General features: G+C 44.0%; 1 protein-coding gene across 2 annotated transcripts in view; it reads left to right on the top strand.

Annotated features, from left to right (window-relative positions):
- Positions 1-21358, top strand: part of npr2 (natriuretic peptide receptor 2) — a 162058-nt gene that overhangs the window by 102733 nt on the left and 37967 nt on the right. For both annotated transcript variants that reach the window (XM_055633193.1, XM_055633183.1), the window contains 5 exons: positions 4657-4728; positions 10043-10202; positions 14668-14823; positions 15334-15502; positions 15827-15973. In XM_055633193.1, coding sequence (XP_055489168.1) covers positions 4657-4728; positions 10043-10202; positions 14668-14823; positions 15334-15502; positions 15827-15973 — 704 coding nt within the window. The remainder of the gene's footprint in view (positions 1-4656; positions 4729-10042; positions 10203-14667; positions 14824-15333; positions 15503-15826; positions 15974-21358) is intronic.

Below are 21358 nucleotides of genomic sequence, written 5' to 3'. Positions count from 1 at the left end.
TACTGATCTGCCCAAATGGCTGTGGGTTGTGTAGCTTACATTGCTCATACACACCTTGATTGTTTACATCATCACTTTGCCATCCTTCTCATTTTTCTTTACGATCATCATTGTTTGCCACCGCAAATCCATTCTGCAGTGAATCAACAAGCTATTCTCCTTCTAGTCTTCCTTAGATCTCTGCGCTGAATAAATCTACACTCTCGGTGATTGAAAGCACCATCTGGGCTCCTTTGTTTCTGCTCTCTTGTTTTGCATATCTTCATAAACGCAAATTCATTGTTTTAACCTTGTCATTAAATAAGATATTCTGCTCCCGTCAACTTGATCATTAACAAAATAATTGATGGCAAGTTCCTGTATCCTTCATCACCCCTTAAATTCTCCCATCTCCAAATATTTTATCGATCTTTGGAAATAGTTCAAAGTTGAATTATTTAACTTTGGATTCCACTGACTGCAATACTTCTAAACCTGACTTATTTTGCTCATTGACTAATGGTACATTGAAACCTGAAAATCATTTACTCTCTTCTCTCCAGGTGTCCATTTGGAATAGACTTCCCTTTAATCCCTCATTTGCAACACATGTACACTTGAATGTAGTAGGTGTATAATTGATTAAAAGATCACCATTATTCCTCTCCTATCTGCAAGAATAATCCATTGTGCCGGGATCATTGCAGAGCAGAAATGCCAATGCCTGCCCATTCGTAGACTAAGCAATGAATTACCAGTATAGGCTTCAAAGATTTATCTCCACTCGACATCCCATATTAAAAATATTGGGCTGGACTTCAACAACAATGCAGCATTTACAGTATTATCTATCCAGGCATTTCTCTGGAATGCCAGAACCTGAGGGAAGGCCTGATAGGAGTATGTAAAAGTGTGAGAGTCATAGATAGGGTAGACAGTCAGAACTTTACTCCCAGGATAGAAATATCAAAGACTAGAGGGCATAGGTTTAAAACGAGAAGGGCGAGATTTAAAGGAGATATGCGGGGCAATTTAATTTTACTCGGAGAATGCGCTGCTAGGTGAAGCAGTGGAGGCAGATATGATAGTGGCATTTAGATAGGTACATGGATATGGAGAAATGGAGGTTTGTGGATCGTGTGTGGGCTAATGAGATTAGTTTATCTAGGCATCATGTTTAACGCAGACATGGCCCATTCCTGTGCTGTACTGTTCTATGTTCTGTGAGTCAGTTGAGAGTCAGCCAAATGGATGAGTCTGAGGTGATAGATTTCCCAGACTGAATAAGGAATGAAAGACATAAGTGAACCAGAAGGATTTTTGAGGTATTTACATAGTAATCATGCTGAGATGTGTATTCTTTCTAATTTTTGGACAACTGCCGTGTCCATGATTTAAACTTATGTCCGTGGATCAAAAGTTGCAAACGCTATCTCTGATTCTATTAACCCCTTTTGTTGTCATTCCCTCTAAGGAAAGGGAACGGCAATGTGAGAGGTTAATAGAATCATTGCTAGAGGAAGGATGCCCTGAAGATGCACATTGGTAGTTAATTAGCCACTGTCGCGTGCGGATGGGACGTTGAAGGATGAGAAGCCGAAGCAAAGAAGTGGAAGCCAAGATACCGAATGGAAACATCACCGAAAAGCCAAATAACCGAACGGACACGATGCCAAAAGGACAATACGCAGAACAGACATGACGTCGAAAAGCCACGGTCCCCGGGGACGGGATTTGTCCAAGACCTATTTGTCAGTGATTGGTCCAGACCCCCGTGTCCATCACATCACTGACTGGGGGGAGATGGGAGGGTGGGGGGGAATTTTTAATTTCCTTTCGCCGCTTTTGGACTTTCCTGAATATAAAATAAAACCCCGCTCTCTCTTTTTTTTTTTTTCAAAGATTTTATTCAACACATCAAATAATACAACAGATCAAGTCATACACAAAACGAGCTTACATTATATCATGTCATTATAGTACAATATTACAATCATTATTCACAATACTCTCAACCCCACGCGGTGACCAGCGCCCACGGAATAACTCCAAAGTCCCCGTGAGCACCACATGTTCCCTCTCCAGGGACACATGTGCACGGACGTAGCCCCGAAAGAGGGGCAAGCAGCCGACTCTTGCCTGACCATCCATCGCCTGCTGCCTGGACCCGCGTATGGCCATCTTGGCCAGGCCCAGGAGTAGACCGACAGGTAGGTCCCACCCTCCCACTTGGCTCTCCCCACACCCTGCCTTGTGTCCAAACACAAGAATCGTAGGACTAAAATGTAACCAGAACTTTAGGAACAACCCCTTCAGATATTGATACAGGGGCAGTAGCCTCTCGCAGCTCGTTTCATGAAAGTTTTAGTCATGCTTTTTATTTAATCAAAATGATTTCTCAAGCTCATAGCAATGAGCAGCAGCTTAAAGATAATCATTGAAAATTATATTACTGGTTAAAAAGTATGCAATCAGATCTATGTAAATATTTATCAATAAAAAATCCTTCAAAGAGACATTCTCCACCAATGTCATTTATACCATTTATAACAGGTGGCAGTACTGCTGACAGTATTTCTACTTGTTTAAATTGGCCCTTTATCAAGCCTGACAAAAAAAAAACAAATTAGTGTGGATTATGCTGACAACTATGTAATGACTTGAATGCCTGCTGTACACTTTGTTTATGATGGGCTGTCCTGACCTGCAGAGGGCACTTCTCCACTCGCTTACATCATGTATATTAGTTTGAAGGACCTCATCAGTAAATGAGGTCTTCCTACACTTAGCTTCATTCAATTTGCTCGCCCACTGCATTTATAATGGATGTTCGCTATGATGCTGAGAGTTAATAAGTGACTTTGTTATTGCTTCTTTTCTGATCGGCTGCACCATTGCTCTTTAGTTGCAAACCATCTGGGTTCCAGAAATGCGTTGTTTGTGATTCCGTGACTAGGCTGAAAAGAAAGAAAAAATATTGAATACCAAATCAAATCATTGTTTTCGGTGCAAAATAAACCCCTTTTATTATGATTATTTTAAAATGTGTATATTGGTTTTAAACATTGTTAATGCTTAAATAAAATTTTTGCAAAAATGCAGTGTCATAGAGTGATAGTCATAAAGCATGAAAACAAGCCCTCCCGCTCAACTTGTCCCATCCCAGCCTCTTTCCTAAAACGGAATCAGTTCCTTCAACATTGCAGATAGACATAAAATGCTGGAGTAACTCAGCAGGTCAGACAGCAACTTTGGAGAAAAAAAAAATAGGTGATGTTTTGGGTTGAGACCCTTCTACAGGGTCAGGGGAGTGGGAAACTAGAGATATGAAAATGTACAAAGAACAAATGAACAAATCCATTGTTGGCTGCGGAGAAGGTGATAACGAGTGATACAAACAGGACAACCTAATTAGGACCACAGTGAAATGAGTAGACAGGACAACTAGGGGGGGGGGGGGGGGGGGGGGGGGGGGGTGGGGGGGATGGGGGAGAGGGAATGCAAAGTACTTGAAGTTAGAGAAATCAATATTCCCCACCAGCCGCAATCTGTAAACTGCCCATGCAAAATATGAGGTGCTGTTCCTCTAATTTACACGTGGCCTCACTCTCACAGTGGAGGAGGTCCAGGACAGAAAGGTCAGTGGGAATGGGAAGGGGAGTTAGTGTTTGGCAACCAGGAGATTGCATAGGCCAAGATGGACTGAGCAAATGTGTTCAGTGAAATGATTGCTTATGCTGTTCTTGCTTGGTGTCGCCGATATATAGGAGTCCACACCTTGAACAGCGGATACAGTAGATGAGATTGGAGGAGGTGCAAGTGAACCTCTGCCTCACCTGAAAGGACCGTCGGGGTCCTTAGACGAAGTCAAGGGAGGAAGTATAGGTCCAGGTATTGCACCTCCTGCGGTTGCAGGGGAAGGTACCTGGGAAGGGGTGGTTTGTGTGGGAAGGGATGAGTTAACCAGGGAGTCGCAGAGGGAACAGTCTCTTTAATATTGCAGCTGATTTCCAACCTAAACCAAATACCACAAATCTAAATCTGTTCTAATGGTGATATCCAGCAGATAATGCTGCGATTTTGTTTTCAAAGCCACGGGAAAGGAATGGAGGGTTATGGTCTGAGTGCAGGTAGATGGGACTAGGGGAGAATAAGTGTTCGGCACGGACTAGAAGGGCCGAGATGGCCTGTTTCCGTGCTGTAATTGTTATATGGTTATATGGTTATTTAGCTACTGAGAACATTTTCGAATAATATTTTAAAATGTTGTTATGAAAGTAACAATCCAAGGGATTGTTACCTTAAAAAGCGTAAAGCCGCTGTCCCACTACGCGAGTTTACCCAAGAGCTCTCCCGAGTTAAAAAAAAATCAAACTCGTGGTACTTCATCACAAGTATTGTTTTACGCTTGGAAATTTTTTACACTGTTAAAAATATTTCCCGAGCTTTCGCGTTTCCCGAGTACCTGCCGTTAGCATTACGAGCCGCTACGAGACACCCACGAGCTCCGACGCCCCCGTTATGTACTTTCTACGTACTTACCACGAGTTTGATTTTTTTTTAATTCGGGAGAGCTCTTGGGTAAACTTGCATCGTGGGACAGGGCCTTTAAACATTGCTGATTCATTACAAATTAGTTAGGTTTATTTTAAATTGTTTCTACTTCTATCTTTGCAGGATATACTTGAAAATGAAAATATTAATCTGGATTGGGTATTCCGTTATTCTCTCATTAACGACATTGTGAAGGTAAGGCACAGGAGAACAAAACGTCTTAAAATTGTTTTGGAAAATCACACTCCAACCAGTTGAAATCATACTGGGACCAAATAAAGAAAAAGCAAATCTAATGTCATGAAAGCAGATCTATAAAATGAGAAAAATGAAATGGTGGCTGCCATTGCAAGGTGTATGAAGTACAGAAACAGTGAAGTCTTGAAAGAACTTTATGAGGAGCTGATGAGACCAAATCAGGACAGCTGTGTATGGTTTGGTCTTCATATTTAAGGAAAGATGTGGTGACAGAATAGAGAAGGTTCACTAGTTTGATTCCTGAGATGAATTAGGTGATTTATGAAGAGAACTTGAGGCACACTCTTTGCCATAGAGGTGGCAGGTGATCTTATTGATACTGTCGAGTCTGAGAGGATGTTTCCCCTTCTAGGGGTATCTAGAAGAAGGAGGCTAAATTTCAGAACAAGGAGTCACTTTTAAGATGAAAACGATTTTCTTCTCAGAGGACTGTGACAATTTGGAATTTTTGAGGTTCAGTGAAAAGCATTGTTTTACATGTGCTCCAAACAGATCAGGTAATACTACACATAAATACAATTAGGCCAAACAGCGGGAAGATAAAGGGGAAGCGATAGGGTGCATAATATAGTTCTCAGCATTGTAGCGCATCAGTTCCATAGACAAAAGTCCAAAGTCCGCAATGCGGTAGAAGTAAATTGGACAGTATCCCAGCTTATGGAAGGACAGTTCTGATGTCCAATAGTTGTTCCTACATCTGGTGGTGTATGCTTTCAAGGTTCCGCACCTTTTGCCTGATGAGAGCAGGGAGAAGAAAAAATGACCAGACTGGGACAATTCTTTGTTCAAGAAGGAAGTGGCGGCGCTGCCCTGACAGCAGCAGCTCGCCTGCAGTCCGTTTGTTGTTACTTTTTTGTGGGGTTTTTTGTTTTGTCTAGTTAAGTTTTTGGTTTTTGGGTTGTGTTTATGTGGGGGGGGGGGGGGGGGGGGGGGGGTGGGGGGGGGGGGGGGGTTGAAACGGGGCTTGTGTCTCTCCCTTCGGGGGAATGCGACTTTTTTGTCGTATCCCCCTTCTCTGCCTCCGTCTGCGCTGAGGCCTAATGGCGGAGCTGGCGACCTCGAGACTCTGGAGGCAGAGCCAGTCAGGACTTGCCCTGGGCTCTCTCCAGTGAGGGTGGTCCGGCTCGGGGCTGGAACGACGCTCCCGTGAGGGGCTGTGATGCTCCCGTGAGGGTGGCCTGGCGCGGGGCTGAGACTCTCCCGTGAGGGGCTGTGGCGCTCCCGTCGGGGAGGCCCAGCTCGAGGGTGGAATGGCGCTCCCATCGGGGCGGCCCAGCTCGGTGACCTGAGTCCTGGGTTTAGCCGCGGGCCAGTGGCCGTGTCCGCTGGACTGGAGGGCGGCAGCTTCGACCACCCCGGGCCGCGGTGTTTGAGCCGGCCCGTTTGCGGGGTTCGGTGAGCCGCGGGACTGTTTGTACCATCGCCCGGTGAGGTATCGCCTCAGCGTAGAGGGAGAAGAGGAGGGAAGAGACTGCAGCCCTAAGATTTTTGCCTCCACCACAGTGAGGAGGTGTTTGGAGGACTCACTGTGGTGGATGTTAATTTGTGTTTATTGTTGTTTATTATTGTATTATTGTATGTATGACTGCAGGCACGAAATTTCGTTCAGACCGTGAGGTCTGAATGACAATAAAGGTAATTCTAATTCTAATTCTAAAAAACTGCAGATGCTGGAAAATCGAAGGTACACAAAAATGCTGGAGAAACTCAGCGGGTGCAGCAGCATCTATGGAGCGAAGGAGAAGTGTCTGAAGAAGGGTTTCGGCCCGAAACGTTACCTATCTCCTTCGCTCCATAGATGTTGCTGCACCCGCTGAGTTTCTCCAGCATTTTTGTGTACCTGGGACAATTCTTTGTTGGCTGCTTTTCCAAAGCAGTGAAAAATGTAGATGGAGTCAATGGTGTGGATTCTAGTGTAATATTGCTCCATGTACAATTCTCTGCAATTTCTTGTGGTCTTGGCCAGAGATGTACCCAAACCAAGCTGTGATGCAACCTGACAGTATGTTTTCTATGATGCATCTGTAGAGATTTGTAAGAGTCATTGAAGACATGCCGAATTTCATCAGTCTCCTTACGAAGTAGAGGCCTTGGTGTTCCTTCATGATTTGTTGCATCAATGTGCCCGATCCATAACAGACCATTATATCTTTGGTGTTAATATTAGATATTAACGCCAAAGAACTTGAAGGACCCAACCATCTCCACTTTAGCCACATTGATGCTGATTGGACCACACTTCCTGAAGTCACTAACTTGATTCTTCATCTTGGTGACATTGAGGGAGAGATTCTTATCCCGATACCCGGTTGCTGCCTTTTTTATCTGCTCCCTATAATCCTCCATCTTGACATGTTCGTGATTCGGTTCACCACAGTGGGGTGATCTGCAAACGTGGATGGTGTTGGAGCCGAGTTTGGCTACACAGTACAATGATGTTGAGGTTCCTGTCATGAACTTTGTACTTTCCCCTTGCATTTAACCTCCCAAAGTGCAACACCTCATACTTGTCCAGATTAAACTTCTCACATCTTATCAAAAACTCAATTCAGTTTAAGACATAAGTACCCTGGACAATGCAATGATAACTGTTCCTAATTAGCCTATTCTCTTCCAAACATGATGAAATACCTTAGGTGATCCTTCGCTTGCTATAAGGATAAAAGAATGTAGTACGAGAACTTTATTACTCTTATTGAACCGTTTCTCCATTTTACTGATAAGACAAAAGTGCGTTGTTTTGCAGATAATGAGGATGGTTGGGGGCACTGCAAGCCGGCAGCCCTGCCAGCAGCGTGTTAGTTTTTTCTACTTTTTTTGTTTTTTTAGTGTGTTTTAATGTATGGATTTTAATGTTTCTCTGTGTGTTGTGTGGTGGGGGGGTAAGGGGGAAACCGTTTTGGTTGCCTCCTCCACGCAGAGGCGACTTTTTCTATGTCGCCTCCCCCGTGGCCTAACAGCAAGGATCGGTACGGCCTTTCCCGGAGGCGCACCCGGGGCTTCACCTGCGGACGCAGCTGTGGGTGCAGCTTGGACTCTTGTCGCGGAGCGGGCGAGCCCTCGCTGGAGCTTGGCGGAGGGGAGCGCTCCGTTCACTGGCCTGCAGCAGCCTGAAGCCGGGGTCTGCAGAGTTCCAGCCGGCGCGGCATCCTGGGCCTGGGATCCATCGATGGGGACCTGGGAGGAGACGAGCTCCGACCGCCGGCCCGTGGCCAACTTTTAGCACGGGCGCGGCGTGGACTTACCATCAGGAGCGGGATCCCTTACCGTGGACCCCTGGAGGGGAGCTCTGACTGGTGGCCCTGCGGTCTGCGGTGCTTCCGGCTGTGGTGTGGCTGGAACTTTAAATCTTCGACCGCTGGCCTGCGACCTACACCAACTTGAAGCCGCGGTCTCCGGTGGGGAGGCACAGTTTCAGGACTTACCTGGACTTTTACCTGTCGACTTATCTGGACGCCCGCAGCAGTGGCTGTGGAGGATTGAGGTCCCGACCACGGGGTAAAATGGAGGAGGACTGGCCAAATTTTGTGCCTTCCACCGCAGTGATGAATGCTGTGGTGGATGTTTATGTTAAATTATTATTGTGTTTTTGTGTGTTATTTTTTATTGTACCGCTGCTGGCAAATTCATTTCACTTGCATTTTATGTGCAAGTGACGAATACAACTGATTGATTAATTGATTGATTGGCTGCAAAAGATTGCAGCAGGATCTAGATCTACTGGCCAGGTGGGCGGACGAATGGTTGATGGAATTTAATACAGAATTGTGAGGTGTTGCATTTTGGAACGTCGAACAAGGACAAGACCTACACGGTAAATGGTAGGCCTCTGGGTAGTGTTGTAGAGCAGGGGGATCTAGGAGTACAGGTGCATGGTTCCTGGAACGTCGAGTCGCAGCAGATAAGGTGGTCAAAAAGGCTTTTGGCACTTTGGCCTTCATCAGTCAGAGTGTTGAGTATAGAATGTTTAAGAAGGAACTGCAGATGCTGGAAAATCGAAGGTACACAAAAAAACTGGAGAAACTCAGCAGGTGCAGCAGCATCGTTGCCTATTTCCTTTGCTCCATAGATGCTGCTGCACCCGCTGAGTTTCTCCAGCTTTTTTGTGTACCTATTGAGTATAGAAGTTGGGAGGTCATGTTGCAGTTGTATAAGATGTTGGTGAGACCACATTTAGAATATTGTGTTCAGTTCTGGGCACCATGTTGTGGGAACTATATCGTCAAGCTTGTAAAGGTTCAGAAAAAAATTACGAGGATGTTGCCAGGACTAGAGGGTGTGAGCTATAGGGAGAAGTTGAGTAGGCTGGGTTTCTATTCCATGGAACGCAGGAGGATGAGGGGAGATCTTATAGAGATGTACAAAATAATGTGAATAATAGATCGGATAGATGCCCAGAGAAGGGGAATCGAGGACCAGAGATAACATAGGTTCAAGGTGAAGGGGAAAAGATTTAATAGGAATCTGAGGGGTAACTTTTTCACACAAAGGTGGTGGGTGTAACAAGCTGCCAGAGGAAGTAGCTGAGGTTCGGACTATCCCATCATTTCAAAAACAGTTAGACAGGTACATGGATAGGACAGGTTTGGAGGGATATGGACCAAGCGCAGGCAAGTGAGACTAGTGTAGCTGGGACATTGGGCAAGTTGGGTGCGAAGGGCCTGTTTCCACTCCGTATCACTCTATGACTCTACTGACCAATGTACCAAAAAATCTAATTAGACTCACGAGTGAGCTCACTTCACTGAAAGTGAGGACGCAAGATACTGCAGATGCTAGAATCTTGGGCATAAAACAGACTGCTAGAAGAACGCTGTAGGAAAGAACTGCAGATGCTGGTTCACACCAAAGATAGACAGAAAATGCTGGAGTAACTCAGCGGAACAGGGCGCATCACTTGAAAGAAGGAACAGGTGACGTTTCAGGTCAATTCTGAAAGGTCACCCACTCCTTCTTTCCAGAGATGCGGCCTGTCCCGTTGAGTTACTCCCGCATTTTGTGCCTCTTTGATAGAATAACTCAATGGGCCAGGCAGATCAAAGATATCAGCAGTCTATTTTCCTCCACTGATACTGCCTGACCTATTGAATTCCTTCAGCTCTTTGTTTCTTGCTCATTGAAAGTGAATTCATGCCAACACAAAATCAATCAGATGGTGTTCATCTGTGCATTTTATGAACAATTATTTAACTAAAAATGTAGTTCACATGCAATCAAATAGTTTACAAATCTGATGCCACTTGTTTTACAGGGGATGGCGTTTCTGCATAACAGCATAATTGCGTCACATGGAAATCTTAAATCATCCAATTGTGTCGTTGATAGTCGTTTTGTGCTAAAAATCACAGATTATGGTTTGGCCAGTTTTCGTTCATCATGTGATAATGAAGATTCGTATGCATCCTTTGCAAGTAAGTTTAAGATGGGCATATGTTTTGCAATGGAAACATTTACATTTTAAAGATTCACATCCATGCGAAACTTGAAAAAAGGGTAAGTGAAAATGACAGCTGATGCAAATGACTTTTGAGTAAGCTTAGCTGTGTGACACTAAGACAACATTTGACCAAAGAGCCCTAGTCATTGCGCAGCAAAGAGTTTACCTTCCGATAGTTGGAGTCACGCTACACACTGAAGAAAGTGGATGTGGTTGTCGGAAGTCAATCATCCCAACGATACTTTACTGTCACATGTACCTAGATACAGTGAAATACTTTGTGCATGCAATCCGGTAAGATCACACAGCAGACCTCACCTAGGCAGTGCACAAAGAGTCACCATGTTTCTGGTGCCAACAAAGTTACAGAATGTTCATTGATCAGTCTCATCTTCTCGCAGCAGCGAACCAGGCCTGCCGTCTCACGTGGTAACAGACATCTCCCGGGTCCCCATTTGATCTCAGCGGCCCCTCGTTGTGCCCCCCTGCGTACTCTGCGGTTGGCTGCCAGGAACCCCAACATTTTCCGCCACCTCCAGTACGTTCTTGGCAGCTCTCTGCCAGGTTCCCCAACGTTCTCAGCTGCCCCCGGGTCCAGTTTGCATCATTATCACAGGAAGTTCTCAGGGCAGCGTCCTAACCCAACTACCTTCAGTCTCATCAATGATCTTCCTTTCATCATGATGTCAGAGATGGGGATGTTCGCTGCTGATTGCACATTCAATTCCATTTGCAAAGTCTCAGCCAATGAAACTTTCCCATGCCTGTGTGCATCAAACGTAGATGGCATTCAGAAACTGGGTGATGTGGGCCAATGACCTATCCTTGACATTACCATGATATCATTGCTGATTTCCCTGATTCTGAAAATCAACATCCTAGGGATCACCATGTGATCAGCCACATAAATGCCATGCCTACAAAAACAGTTCAGATACTGGATATCCCCTGTTGAGTGATTTGCCTGACATCCCAAAGCCTTTTCACCATTTACATAGAACTAGTCAGGAGAGGCAACTACAACAACTCTTAAAAAAACTCTGCTCAATCCAGGTCAAAGCAGTCCACTTGATTGGCACTCGATCCATCACTGTAAATATTCATTCTGTCCACCATCTAAGCACAATGACTGTAGTGTGTGCCATCGATGAATATACTGCAGTTAGTAGAAACAAAGAACTGCAGATGCTGGTTAATACACACAAGGACACAAAGTCTGAAGAAGGGTCTTGACCCCAAACATCGCCTCTGCATGTTCTCCAGAGATGCTGCCTGACCTGCTGAGTTACTCCAGCACTTTGTGTCCTTTTGAATATACAGCAGTTATTCATCTAGACCATTCCAACAACACCTCCCACATCTATCACCAAGAATGTCACGGTCAGTAGATACATGGCCACATGCCATTTCCTCTCCAAGTCACACATCACACTAATTTGGAAATATGTTGCCATCCTTTCATTATTGCTAAGTTTACATCCTGGAACATTCTACCAACAACTCCCTCGAGTACCATCAGCTGAAGGACTCCAGCAGTTCACAATGGCAGCTCACAATTCTGTGGGCGATTAGGGCTGCCGATTTTTCCAGTAGAGCCCAGATTGGATGAGTGGCTGTAGAATGCCAGCCAGGGATGCAAATGAAAATTGAGCAGGAATAGTCTAGGAATATCCAATGTTTCTTCTCGGCAAAATAAAAAGATACTCTCAGATTTGGTGAAGCACAGTGCTGAACCAAATTAAAGGTATGTCTTTCTTAATTAAGGAAGACAAGGGAATTTTAAACCTTTGCTGGTTGAAAAAGTTATGTTTTTTAAGTAAAATGCAAGTTTGTTTTCTCATGCCAAATTATCTGTGAGAATGGTTAGTTTACTAAATATACCATGAATGAAAGAAGTATCACACATCAGGATTGTGCCAAGATAAAGTATTTTATATAATGACAGCTATAAGATTGTACAGATGATCTACGTTTAGTATGTTGCAATTAATCGAAAGGTAAAATATTGTAATGAAAAGAACCAATTAAAAGTTATTTAGAATTTCAGCTTGGCAGGAACTTCATTCCTTTGGTAAATATTTTCCTACACGTTCTTTATAATTACTCCCAGCTTGCAGCTACTCCCTACCCAGAAGATTAAGCAAATTAAGTATAGATGCGTATTCTTTCTGTCACTATTATAAGCTAAAAGTGAATGGCTAAAACATTTTTTTTCTGGGCACAGCACTCATTTATAGAGTTGTATACTTCAATGTATGTCTTCCTTCTATTAACATTGAGGCTAGTCATTTGACCAAAAATAATTCAATGGCATCCAATTCTTTCAAAATTGTGGCTTCAATGTCACTGATACAAACTTACTTCCAATTAGTGTATTTTGTCAGATGATAGGTGGCAATGTGATTTGTGCACTCGGGGTAATACTACAAGCTTGTATGCCAGAGGTACACTTGACAAATGGATAAAAAGTGTAGGATGAAACTGCAGATGCTGGTTTACACTGAAGATAGACATAAAGTGCTGGAGTAACAGTGTACCTTGGTACACGTGCCAATAGGAGTATAGGAATAAAGAGGTCCTTCTACAGTTATCCAGGGCCCTGGTGAGACCACATCTGGAGTATTGTGTGCAGTTTTGGTCTCCTAATTTAAGGAAGGACAACCTTGCTATTGAGTTCGTTCAAATTCGCATTTATTGTCACTTAACCAATTAAGGTACAGTGAAATTTGAGTTACCATACAGCCATACTAAGAGAAAAGAACACAATACACACATAAAATACAATTTCGCATAAACATCCACCACAGTGGAATCAACATTACTCACTGTGATGGAAGGCAATCAAGTTCACTCATCGTCCTCCTTTGTTCACCCGTGGTGGTCGGGGCCTTTGAACCCTCCGCAATTTGCTGCTACACCCCCCCCCCCCCCCCCCCCCCCCCCCCCCCCCCTCCTCCCACATAAACTAACCGAGAAACATTGAAACACACATTTAAAACATACTTAGAATAATAAAAACAGAGAAGGGACGTGACAGACTGCTGGTGAGGCAGCCATTGCTGGCGCCACCCAGTGGTGCAGAGTAGGTTCACAACGTTAATCCCTGGGATGGCGGGACTGTCATATGAGGAAAGATTGGAAAGAGTGGGCTTGTATTCACTGGAAGTTAGAAGGATACTTGTAGAAACATATAAAAATTATAAAAGGAATGGACAAGCTAGACACAGGAAAAATGCTCCCAATGTTGGGGGAGTCCAGAACCAGGGGCCACAGTCTGAGAATAAAGAGGAGGCCATTTAAAACTGAGATGAGAAAAATCTTTTTCACCCAGAGAGTTGTGAATTTGTGGAATTCTCTGTCACAGTAGGCAGTAGAGGCCAATTCACTGGATGAATTTAAAAGAGTTAGATGGAGCTCTAGGGGCTAGCAGAATCAAGGGATATGGGGAGAAAGCAGTGTCTGGGGTCTATTTGTGTGTTACGGGTTACTGAAATGACAAATAAATTGATTACTGATTCTGATTCTGATTCTGATTCTGAATGTGGATGACCAGCCATGACCATAATGAATGGAGGTGCTGTATCAAAGGGCCAAAATGGCCTCCTCCTGCACCTATTTTCTATGTTTCTATTAATAAACTAAACTGAAACTGAAAATGAAACATCTCTGGAGAGAAGGAATGGGTGATGTTTTGGGTCTGAAGAAGGGTCTCGACCCGAAATGTCAACCATTCCTTCTCTCCAGAGATGCTGCCTGAACCGCTGAGTTACTCCAGCATTTCATGTCTATAAATGAATGAAAAGTCTTGCATCATATTCCCATTCTTGAAGTTCCAAACATGGAGCATAGATTAATAAGATTATTCGTGGTTAGTCTAGACATCATTTTATTTGATTGTTAGATTACGTTTAGCATGGTGGGGTGATCATAGTCCTCAGTACTTTATATTAACCGTCATACTGTGCATCTCTTTGAATTTGCCCGTAAACATCCCCACCCCCACCTAATCATCCTAGTTAGCGGGATCTTCAATGCAGAAAAATAATTTCTGCCAATAATCCCGACTTGTAGCCAATCATTCTTTTTGCACATGCTGTCAATGGGTATTGCATGTAAAATCACTGCCTGAGCACAGATCACTCTCCCAAACAATAATGAAAATACCAATAAACTGTGGCAATCGTACTGAATATTTCTTTATGAGACAAGATGTTTCTTTCATACTGAAAAGGAACCACTGAGCTAACTGAACAAATAAACACTGGATACATGACCATGATAGTAACTTATCCCATTGGCCATGAAGTTTGCAAATTTTGGAAGTTGCATCTACATGTGACCCACCTGAATGTGTTTATCAATTGTGCAAAGTAATGCATGTTATATAAACTTTGGAGACTGCAATTTTTAAATTTCCACTGTCTATTTCTGTGCAACAGAGAAACTTTGGACAGCACCAGAATTAATCAGGTGGAGAAGGGCACCATCTCAAGGTACCCAGAAAGGAGATGTGTACAGCTTTGGTATTATACTTCAAGAAATTGCCTTGAGAAATGGTCCATTTTATATAGAAGGAATGGATCTCAGTCCAAAAGGTATATTTTTTTCTTCTATAATATCCTTCGTTGAATTATTCGTCAAATAAATTAATTTATGTTTGATCCACATTTTTGTTGTTGTATATAAATTAAATTTTAATTTTGTTATCCATTAGTACTGTGTTTACAGGCCTGTTATGCTGCTACAAGTAAAAGTTTCATTGCATGAAAAATGTTCCCGAAGTTGGGAACTATTCCTTCTCTGCAAAAGTAAAGTTTTGTTCAAAATATCCCTTCGAGCAATAGTATAAAACAGTTTATTTTATTTATCTGGAAAGAATGCATAACAGGCAAACCAGCTAATATTATGTAATGTTAAATTAAATATCAGAAAAACATTTTAGTGGACAGTTCTGTGAACAGTGCAAGTATGATTGCTTTTATTTTTAAGAGCCTTAATCCTAAAAATAAAATATGTTGCATCAGTACAGCTGAATATTACCTTGCACTTTGTTACATTACAAAAATGCTTTCACAATCGTCATTGCAATTTCCTCATCTTTTCAGAAATTGTGCAGAAGGTCACAAATGGTCAGAAGCCATATTTTAGGCCAACAACTGACATCAGTTATCACAGTGAAGAACTGGGCAGCTTTATGGAGAGGTGCTGGGCTGAAGATATTGCTGAAAGGCCTGACTTTAACCAAATTAAGATTCTGATTAGAAGATTTAATAAGTAAGTAATAATACACCACTGCATTAAAAACTGCGCATATTTCCAGCAATGTCCAGGATAAACTGTGACTTGGTATTGGGCTGTAAAATAATTTAATATAAGATTTATAAATACGGGGAGTATAATTAAATGCAGAAGCAAGATAATTTTTCTGAGTACAACAGGTACAAGTGTTAAGGTACATGAGGATAGTGACAGAAATGAGAAGTGTAACTAAATTTAGATTTGTATCAAATCCTGCAACAAAAGAGTCAAATTGACTTCCATCTGCTTGTGCGGTAACATATCTTTTCAACCATACTTCTTTGCTTCCAACATTTTCAGTGAGGGCAGAAGCAGTATTTTGGACAATTTGCTGTCAAGAATGGAACAGTATGCCAATAACCTGGAGAAGCTTGTAGAAGAAAGAACACAAGCCTACCTTGAGGAAAAGAGAAAAGCAGAAAATCTGCTCTATCAAATTTTACCTCAGTAAGTACAAACATTCATGTTGATCAAAGCATGCTTGTCTAATCTATTATAATATAACTGATCTTGGATGTTTGGTTGTGGGTTTGCTTGCTTGCTTGCTTCAACTTTTTCTTTGATTCACATCTCCTCAAAAACCCGATGCGGTAACGGTGACATTTTCACATATTCCGGTAGAGATTTACCTCATGATTTCAGAAATCGCCTCATCTGAAAATTTGATTCATTATTTCCTGAGTTTTTTACTAAAATTGTTCACCAATCTGACATCTTTTTAAAATCTAACGAGCTGGATGATTTCACAATGCCTCTGCTCCTCGCGGCAAGCTGCGCAGAGATTTCAAGGCGCAGCCACGAGCTGTGAGTTACGTGGCCCAGCCGCCTTCCCCCCACACCCCGTCATGCTGCACGCTCCGCTGGGCTCCTTGAAGTTCTACAACATGGCGGCGGCGGTCATTATCGCAGCGTGGGCGTGGACAAGCGCGGTGGAAAAGTGACCGTGGCGGCCATCACAGGGGACGACCTCCTCTCCGTCTTCCCTGCCCGATTGTCTGTCACGCTGGTGGGTGGGCATCCTCTCGTGGAAGCCACAATTGGCCGGCCCTCTGCTGCTTTTGACCGTCCTCAGATTGCTCCGGGCCTCGCTCTGGTCCATGCCGGCCTCGGCCTAGCAGGGGAGGATTCTGCTCTACGACCTGGATAGGTGCTGCCTCTGCCCCCTCCCTCTCTACTCACTTCCCGGGACAGAGAAAGAGAGAGAGAGAGGGGGAGAAAGGAGGGGGGAAGGGGAGGGGGGGAAGGAGTGGGGGGGGAGGAGAGGGAGGAGAGGGGAGAGTGAGGGAGGGGGCCCTCCCTCTCTGCCTCCCCCTCTCTGCCTCTCCCTCTCTACCCCCCCTCCCCCTCTCTCTGCGACCGTGACCAGTCACTTTTTTCGTGCCCCTCATGATCATATAAACCTTATTATAGTTTCCCCTCAGCCTCCTATACTCTTAAGTAAAAATGTAGTAGCTTCTCCCTATAACTCAAGCCCACAAGTCCAGGTAACATTCTGGTGAATCACTCCTGCACCCGTTCCAACTTTTTTCCTATGTGTGGGCAATCAGAACTGAATATAGTACTCCAAATGTGGTCTCATAAATGACTTGCACAACTGCAACAAGGTATGCCATCACCACCCTGTTCATCCGGCCTGGGATTGACAGGTATGGCATCAAATCTTTATAGCCTGGGGATTGCCCCAAGTTATTTTTGGTTAAATAAATATAAAATTATATAGTATGTTCGTGCATGTTAATTATGCAACCAAACCAAGACTGTGGTGTAGATTTTCTGCTGCTGGCCTCTTGCCACAGAAACACTACAGTGGTCTCCTGGAATGGAAATTGTACCCACTCTATTCCAAACGGGACTTGCATTGAAAGAACAGCCCACTTTATGTAGAAAGACACTTTGTTTCACTGTGTATTTAGAACCAGGTAATTCCTGTACATTCTCATTGTTCAGATGTAAATCAAGTTTATGTGACATCCATTTAATGTTTAAGGCCATGAGATGGTAAAGGATGTATTTGTCTCTGACATCAGGGCACAAATGAACTGATTAAAACCCAGAAATGTTTCAAAGCACTTGACCAAGAGGATACAGGAAATTTGTTTCCTCTGTTAGAGGAAACCAGAACTAGGAATTGTAATCTCAAAATAAGGGTGAGCTATTTAGGATTGAAAAGAGGAAAATACCTTCACTTAGAGTGGTGAATATTTAAAGTAATATGTTTTTTTTTAGATCAGTGTATAGCTAGCAAGGCCAGCATTTTTTGTCCATCAGTAATTACTCTCTGGGTGGATGCGCAAACCTTTTCAAAATTTAGACCTTAAAAGGATGAAGAATAGAAAGATTAAACGTGAACTTACCGTTTGAAGTTTGATCTTTATTTTATGAGAAGTTGAAGTGAGGGAGTAAGTGAAGAGCCCGCCAGCCCGCATGCGCGTCAATCTTCAGAGCAGCTGTATGAAACCACAGACAAGTTGCTGAACTTAAGCTATAGAAAGATTAACGACCTTAGAATTACCGAATTATCTTTATGAGAAGTAGGGTTGGGAGTGGAGGGCACGTATTCCCTCACTTCAACTTCTCATAAAATAAAGATCAAACTTCAAATGGTAAATTCTCGTTTAATCCTACTATTTTATATCAAAGTCACGTGAGTGACTACGTGAAGCCTTCAAAGCTCTGTGGTTTTATGCACTAACCCAATCTGTGTGAAACACTTAAACAGATAAACCATTAATTGTAGAAAAACATGGGTTATTAATGCCATGATGCTAACTTGCATACATGGCCATTACTTTTAACCATACCATAGTCCCAAATTACTTTGAGTTAGACAATAACTTATGCAACACTGTTCAGAATTCTATTTGCAAATATCCAGACATAGTCAACCAAATTTTTTAATTTCTTAACACGCACTATGTAAGCCTCTTGCTAGATGATGAAAGGGAACTATCCATTCTATTGGCTGCTAATGAGCCATCAGCAATCTCTTGAGAGACTATTAAATAACAATAAAGAAACTATCTTTCAACTCATAGGTACTAGCAACCTCAGTTAGGTACTTGTATACCTAAACACCCCCAATCTCCGCTCTGGTGGGTATGCATGAACTCCAAATGTACACAATCATGCCCATTTTGCTTATGAGATCATTCCCATAACAAGCTACCCTAATGTCAGTTATGACCCAGAGACCGAGCCAGAGATTGAGTAAAGATTGTGTTCTTTGTGCTGAAATCAGTTGCTAAAAGAATAATCAACTTAAAAAATACTGCTCCCATTAGGAATACAGTAGAAGAATATTTGCATCATTTACTGATATACATTGCACACTACGATTACTGTAGGCTTTCAGAGCGGTCATGTAAAAGACACCCTGCAAAACGTTAGTGAACAGCGAGTGAATAACCAATCATTTATTGTCCCATTTATGGGACTATAGAGAATGACAAAGTAGCACAAGCAGGGTCAATTGTGCTATCACACTAACGCTTCTCTAAGCCCAAACTGAAATCAGCGCAAACCTCTGTTACTTCCGTTTAAAGGTAACTCACATATTTTGTTCACAAAGTTCCCATACAATCGTGTAGAGCTAGCTGCCCGAGAAAACGGGCTGCCCCGCCATCATTCGTGACCGAGTAAATAGGAGCTGCTTCAGCCGCCTTACCATGGCCTGAATGAATAGGCAAAGTTGGCACTGTTAAATTTCATGTTGCCTCATCCTTAATATTGCAAGAGGTAAACCCCTAAATTTTATCAGCTGCAAATTTTGCATGTTATCTAAAACTCGATGACACAATGCCCTTTGATCTGATTAGAGCAGCATTAGCTTCCACCACTGGCTTTGTAACACGGAGCATAATTTTGGCACCGTCTCCAAAACTCTCTTCATCGGAGTGGGAGAAATATTGCAACCCTGAAGCAGGTGTTGCTACAGGTGTATGACTTGAATTGCCTGTGCATGCCTCCATAACACGGAGCATAATTTGTGCCACCATCTGATCCATCAGATGTTCCAATTGAAACAAACATAGAAACATAGAAACATAGAAAATAGGTGCAGGAGTAGGCCATTCGGCCCTTCGAGCCAGCACCGCCATTCGATATGATCATGGCTGTTCATCCAACTTAGTATCCCATCCCTGCCTTCTCTCCAGCCAATCACATCTGCCATAGATGTGGGTACAGAATCCTCTTGTCCCGAATCGTCTGACAGGACTTGTCTCACAGACTTGGCTTTGGTTTCGCCCCGACTCGGGGTTGCCAAGCTGCTCCCTTTAGGAGCCAAATCGGAACTAGCTGTGCAGATCGGCGCTGCCAGCGACTCCGAAGTGGCCGTCGGCTTTCCGCACTGCCGCGGTCTTCTGCTGTCGGTATAAATCATCATTATTTATTGTACTTACCAGAGAGGTTGCACCTGTTAGTGACTCCTAGTCCTTGCTCCCTTATGGGGCCTCAACGGAGTATTTCAGGGGAGGAAATAGAGTGCAACCCTGCTCCAGGTGTTGCTACCTCAGGCCTCTGGCCTCCATATGACCTGGATCACCTCTTTCCGATACTCCCCACGACAGAGTGGGAGAAATACTGCAACCCTGCCAGGTGTTATGGACTGCAATGGCAAGTCAAATTTCACTACACCATTTGGTGTATGTGATAATGTCTTTTGTATTCAATTTAATTCAATTTCATTTAAAAAAAACTTTATTGGCATGATAAGATACATTGTGTGTGTTTTTAACTTTCATGTTCCTTTTTAACTTATTTCTAAGTTCTAACTCCCTAGTACAGGTGCACAACCTTTTATCCGAAAGCCTTGGGACCGGACACTTTTCGTAATTCAGAATTTTTCGGCTTTCGGAATGGAAGATTTTTAGCGTAGATTTTAACGGCTGGCGCAGTGGTAGAGTGCTCGGCTCATATCCGCAAGGTCGCGAGTTTGCGCCTCGATCCCGGCAGTTACTCGATCGCGAGTTTGAGTTCAATGTAGTTTTTTCTTGCAGAATAGGAGAGAATAGGGAGGGTTAGGCTGGGATCATTCTCTGCGAGATGATCTTAGTGCGGGAGACAAGTGTAGGAGAGGTGTACTGACTGTGTGGGTAGAACTTTGGAAGTGATTGCCCACCATTCTCAAAAGCCGCTGTGTCTCCCTGTCCCTCCAACTCCAGAGGAAGCCGCTCCCCGATGCGCCGCTACGGCGACAAGTGGCAGTTCGCCCACAGCCCGAGCTGCGCCCCCTCATCCGCAACCCGAGTTGGAGCGGGGCTGGGCTGGGCTAGAGTTGTTGCTGGCTGTGAGTCTCTGGGATCTCCGTGCTTGCAGTGGGCCTGGGGGTCGGTGTCCCGATGAGGGGGCGCAGCTCGGGCTGTGGGCGAACTGCCACTTGTCGCTGTAGCGGCCCATCGGGGAGCGGCTTCTGGTGGTCCTGACGTCTCTCAGCTCCTGTCCAGGGGGGTGGCCGGAGACGTCAGGACCAACAAGAACCCGCTCCCCGATGCGCCGCTACAGCGACAAGTCGCAGTTCGCCCACAGCCCAAGCTGCGCCCCCTCATCCGCAACCCGGGTTCCTCCGGAGTTGGAGCGGGGCTGGGCTAGAGTTGCTGCTGGCTGTGAGTCTCTGGGATCTCCGTGCTTGCAGTCGGTGTCCCGTTGGTCCTGACGTCTCCGGTCACCTCCCTGGAATGGAGCTGAGACTGGGAACTGTACCGCCCTTGCCCCCTCCCTCTGCAACTGCAAACAACCCCACAGTTCCCAGTCTCAGCTCCTGTACAGGGGGGTGGCCGGAGACGTCACAGCCCGAGCTGCGCCCCCTCATCCGCAACCTCAAGACCAAGACGC

This window comes from Leucoraja erinacea, chromosome 1, assembly GCF_028641065.1.
Source record: "Leucoraja erinacea ecotype New England chromosome 1, Leri_hhj_1, whole genome shotgun sequence".
Lineage (NCBI taxonomy): Eukaryota > Metazoa > Chordata > Chondrichthyes > Rajiformes > Rajidae > Leucoraja > Leucoraja erinaceus.
Note: the sequence above shows the minus strand (reverse complement) of the source record. Positions and strands in the feature narration are given on the sequence as shown.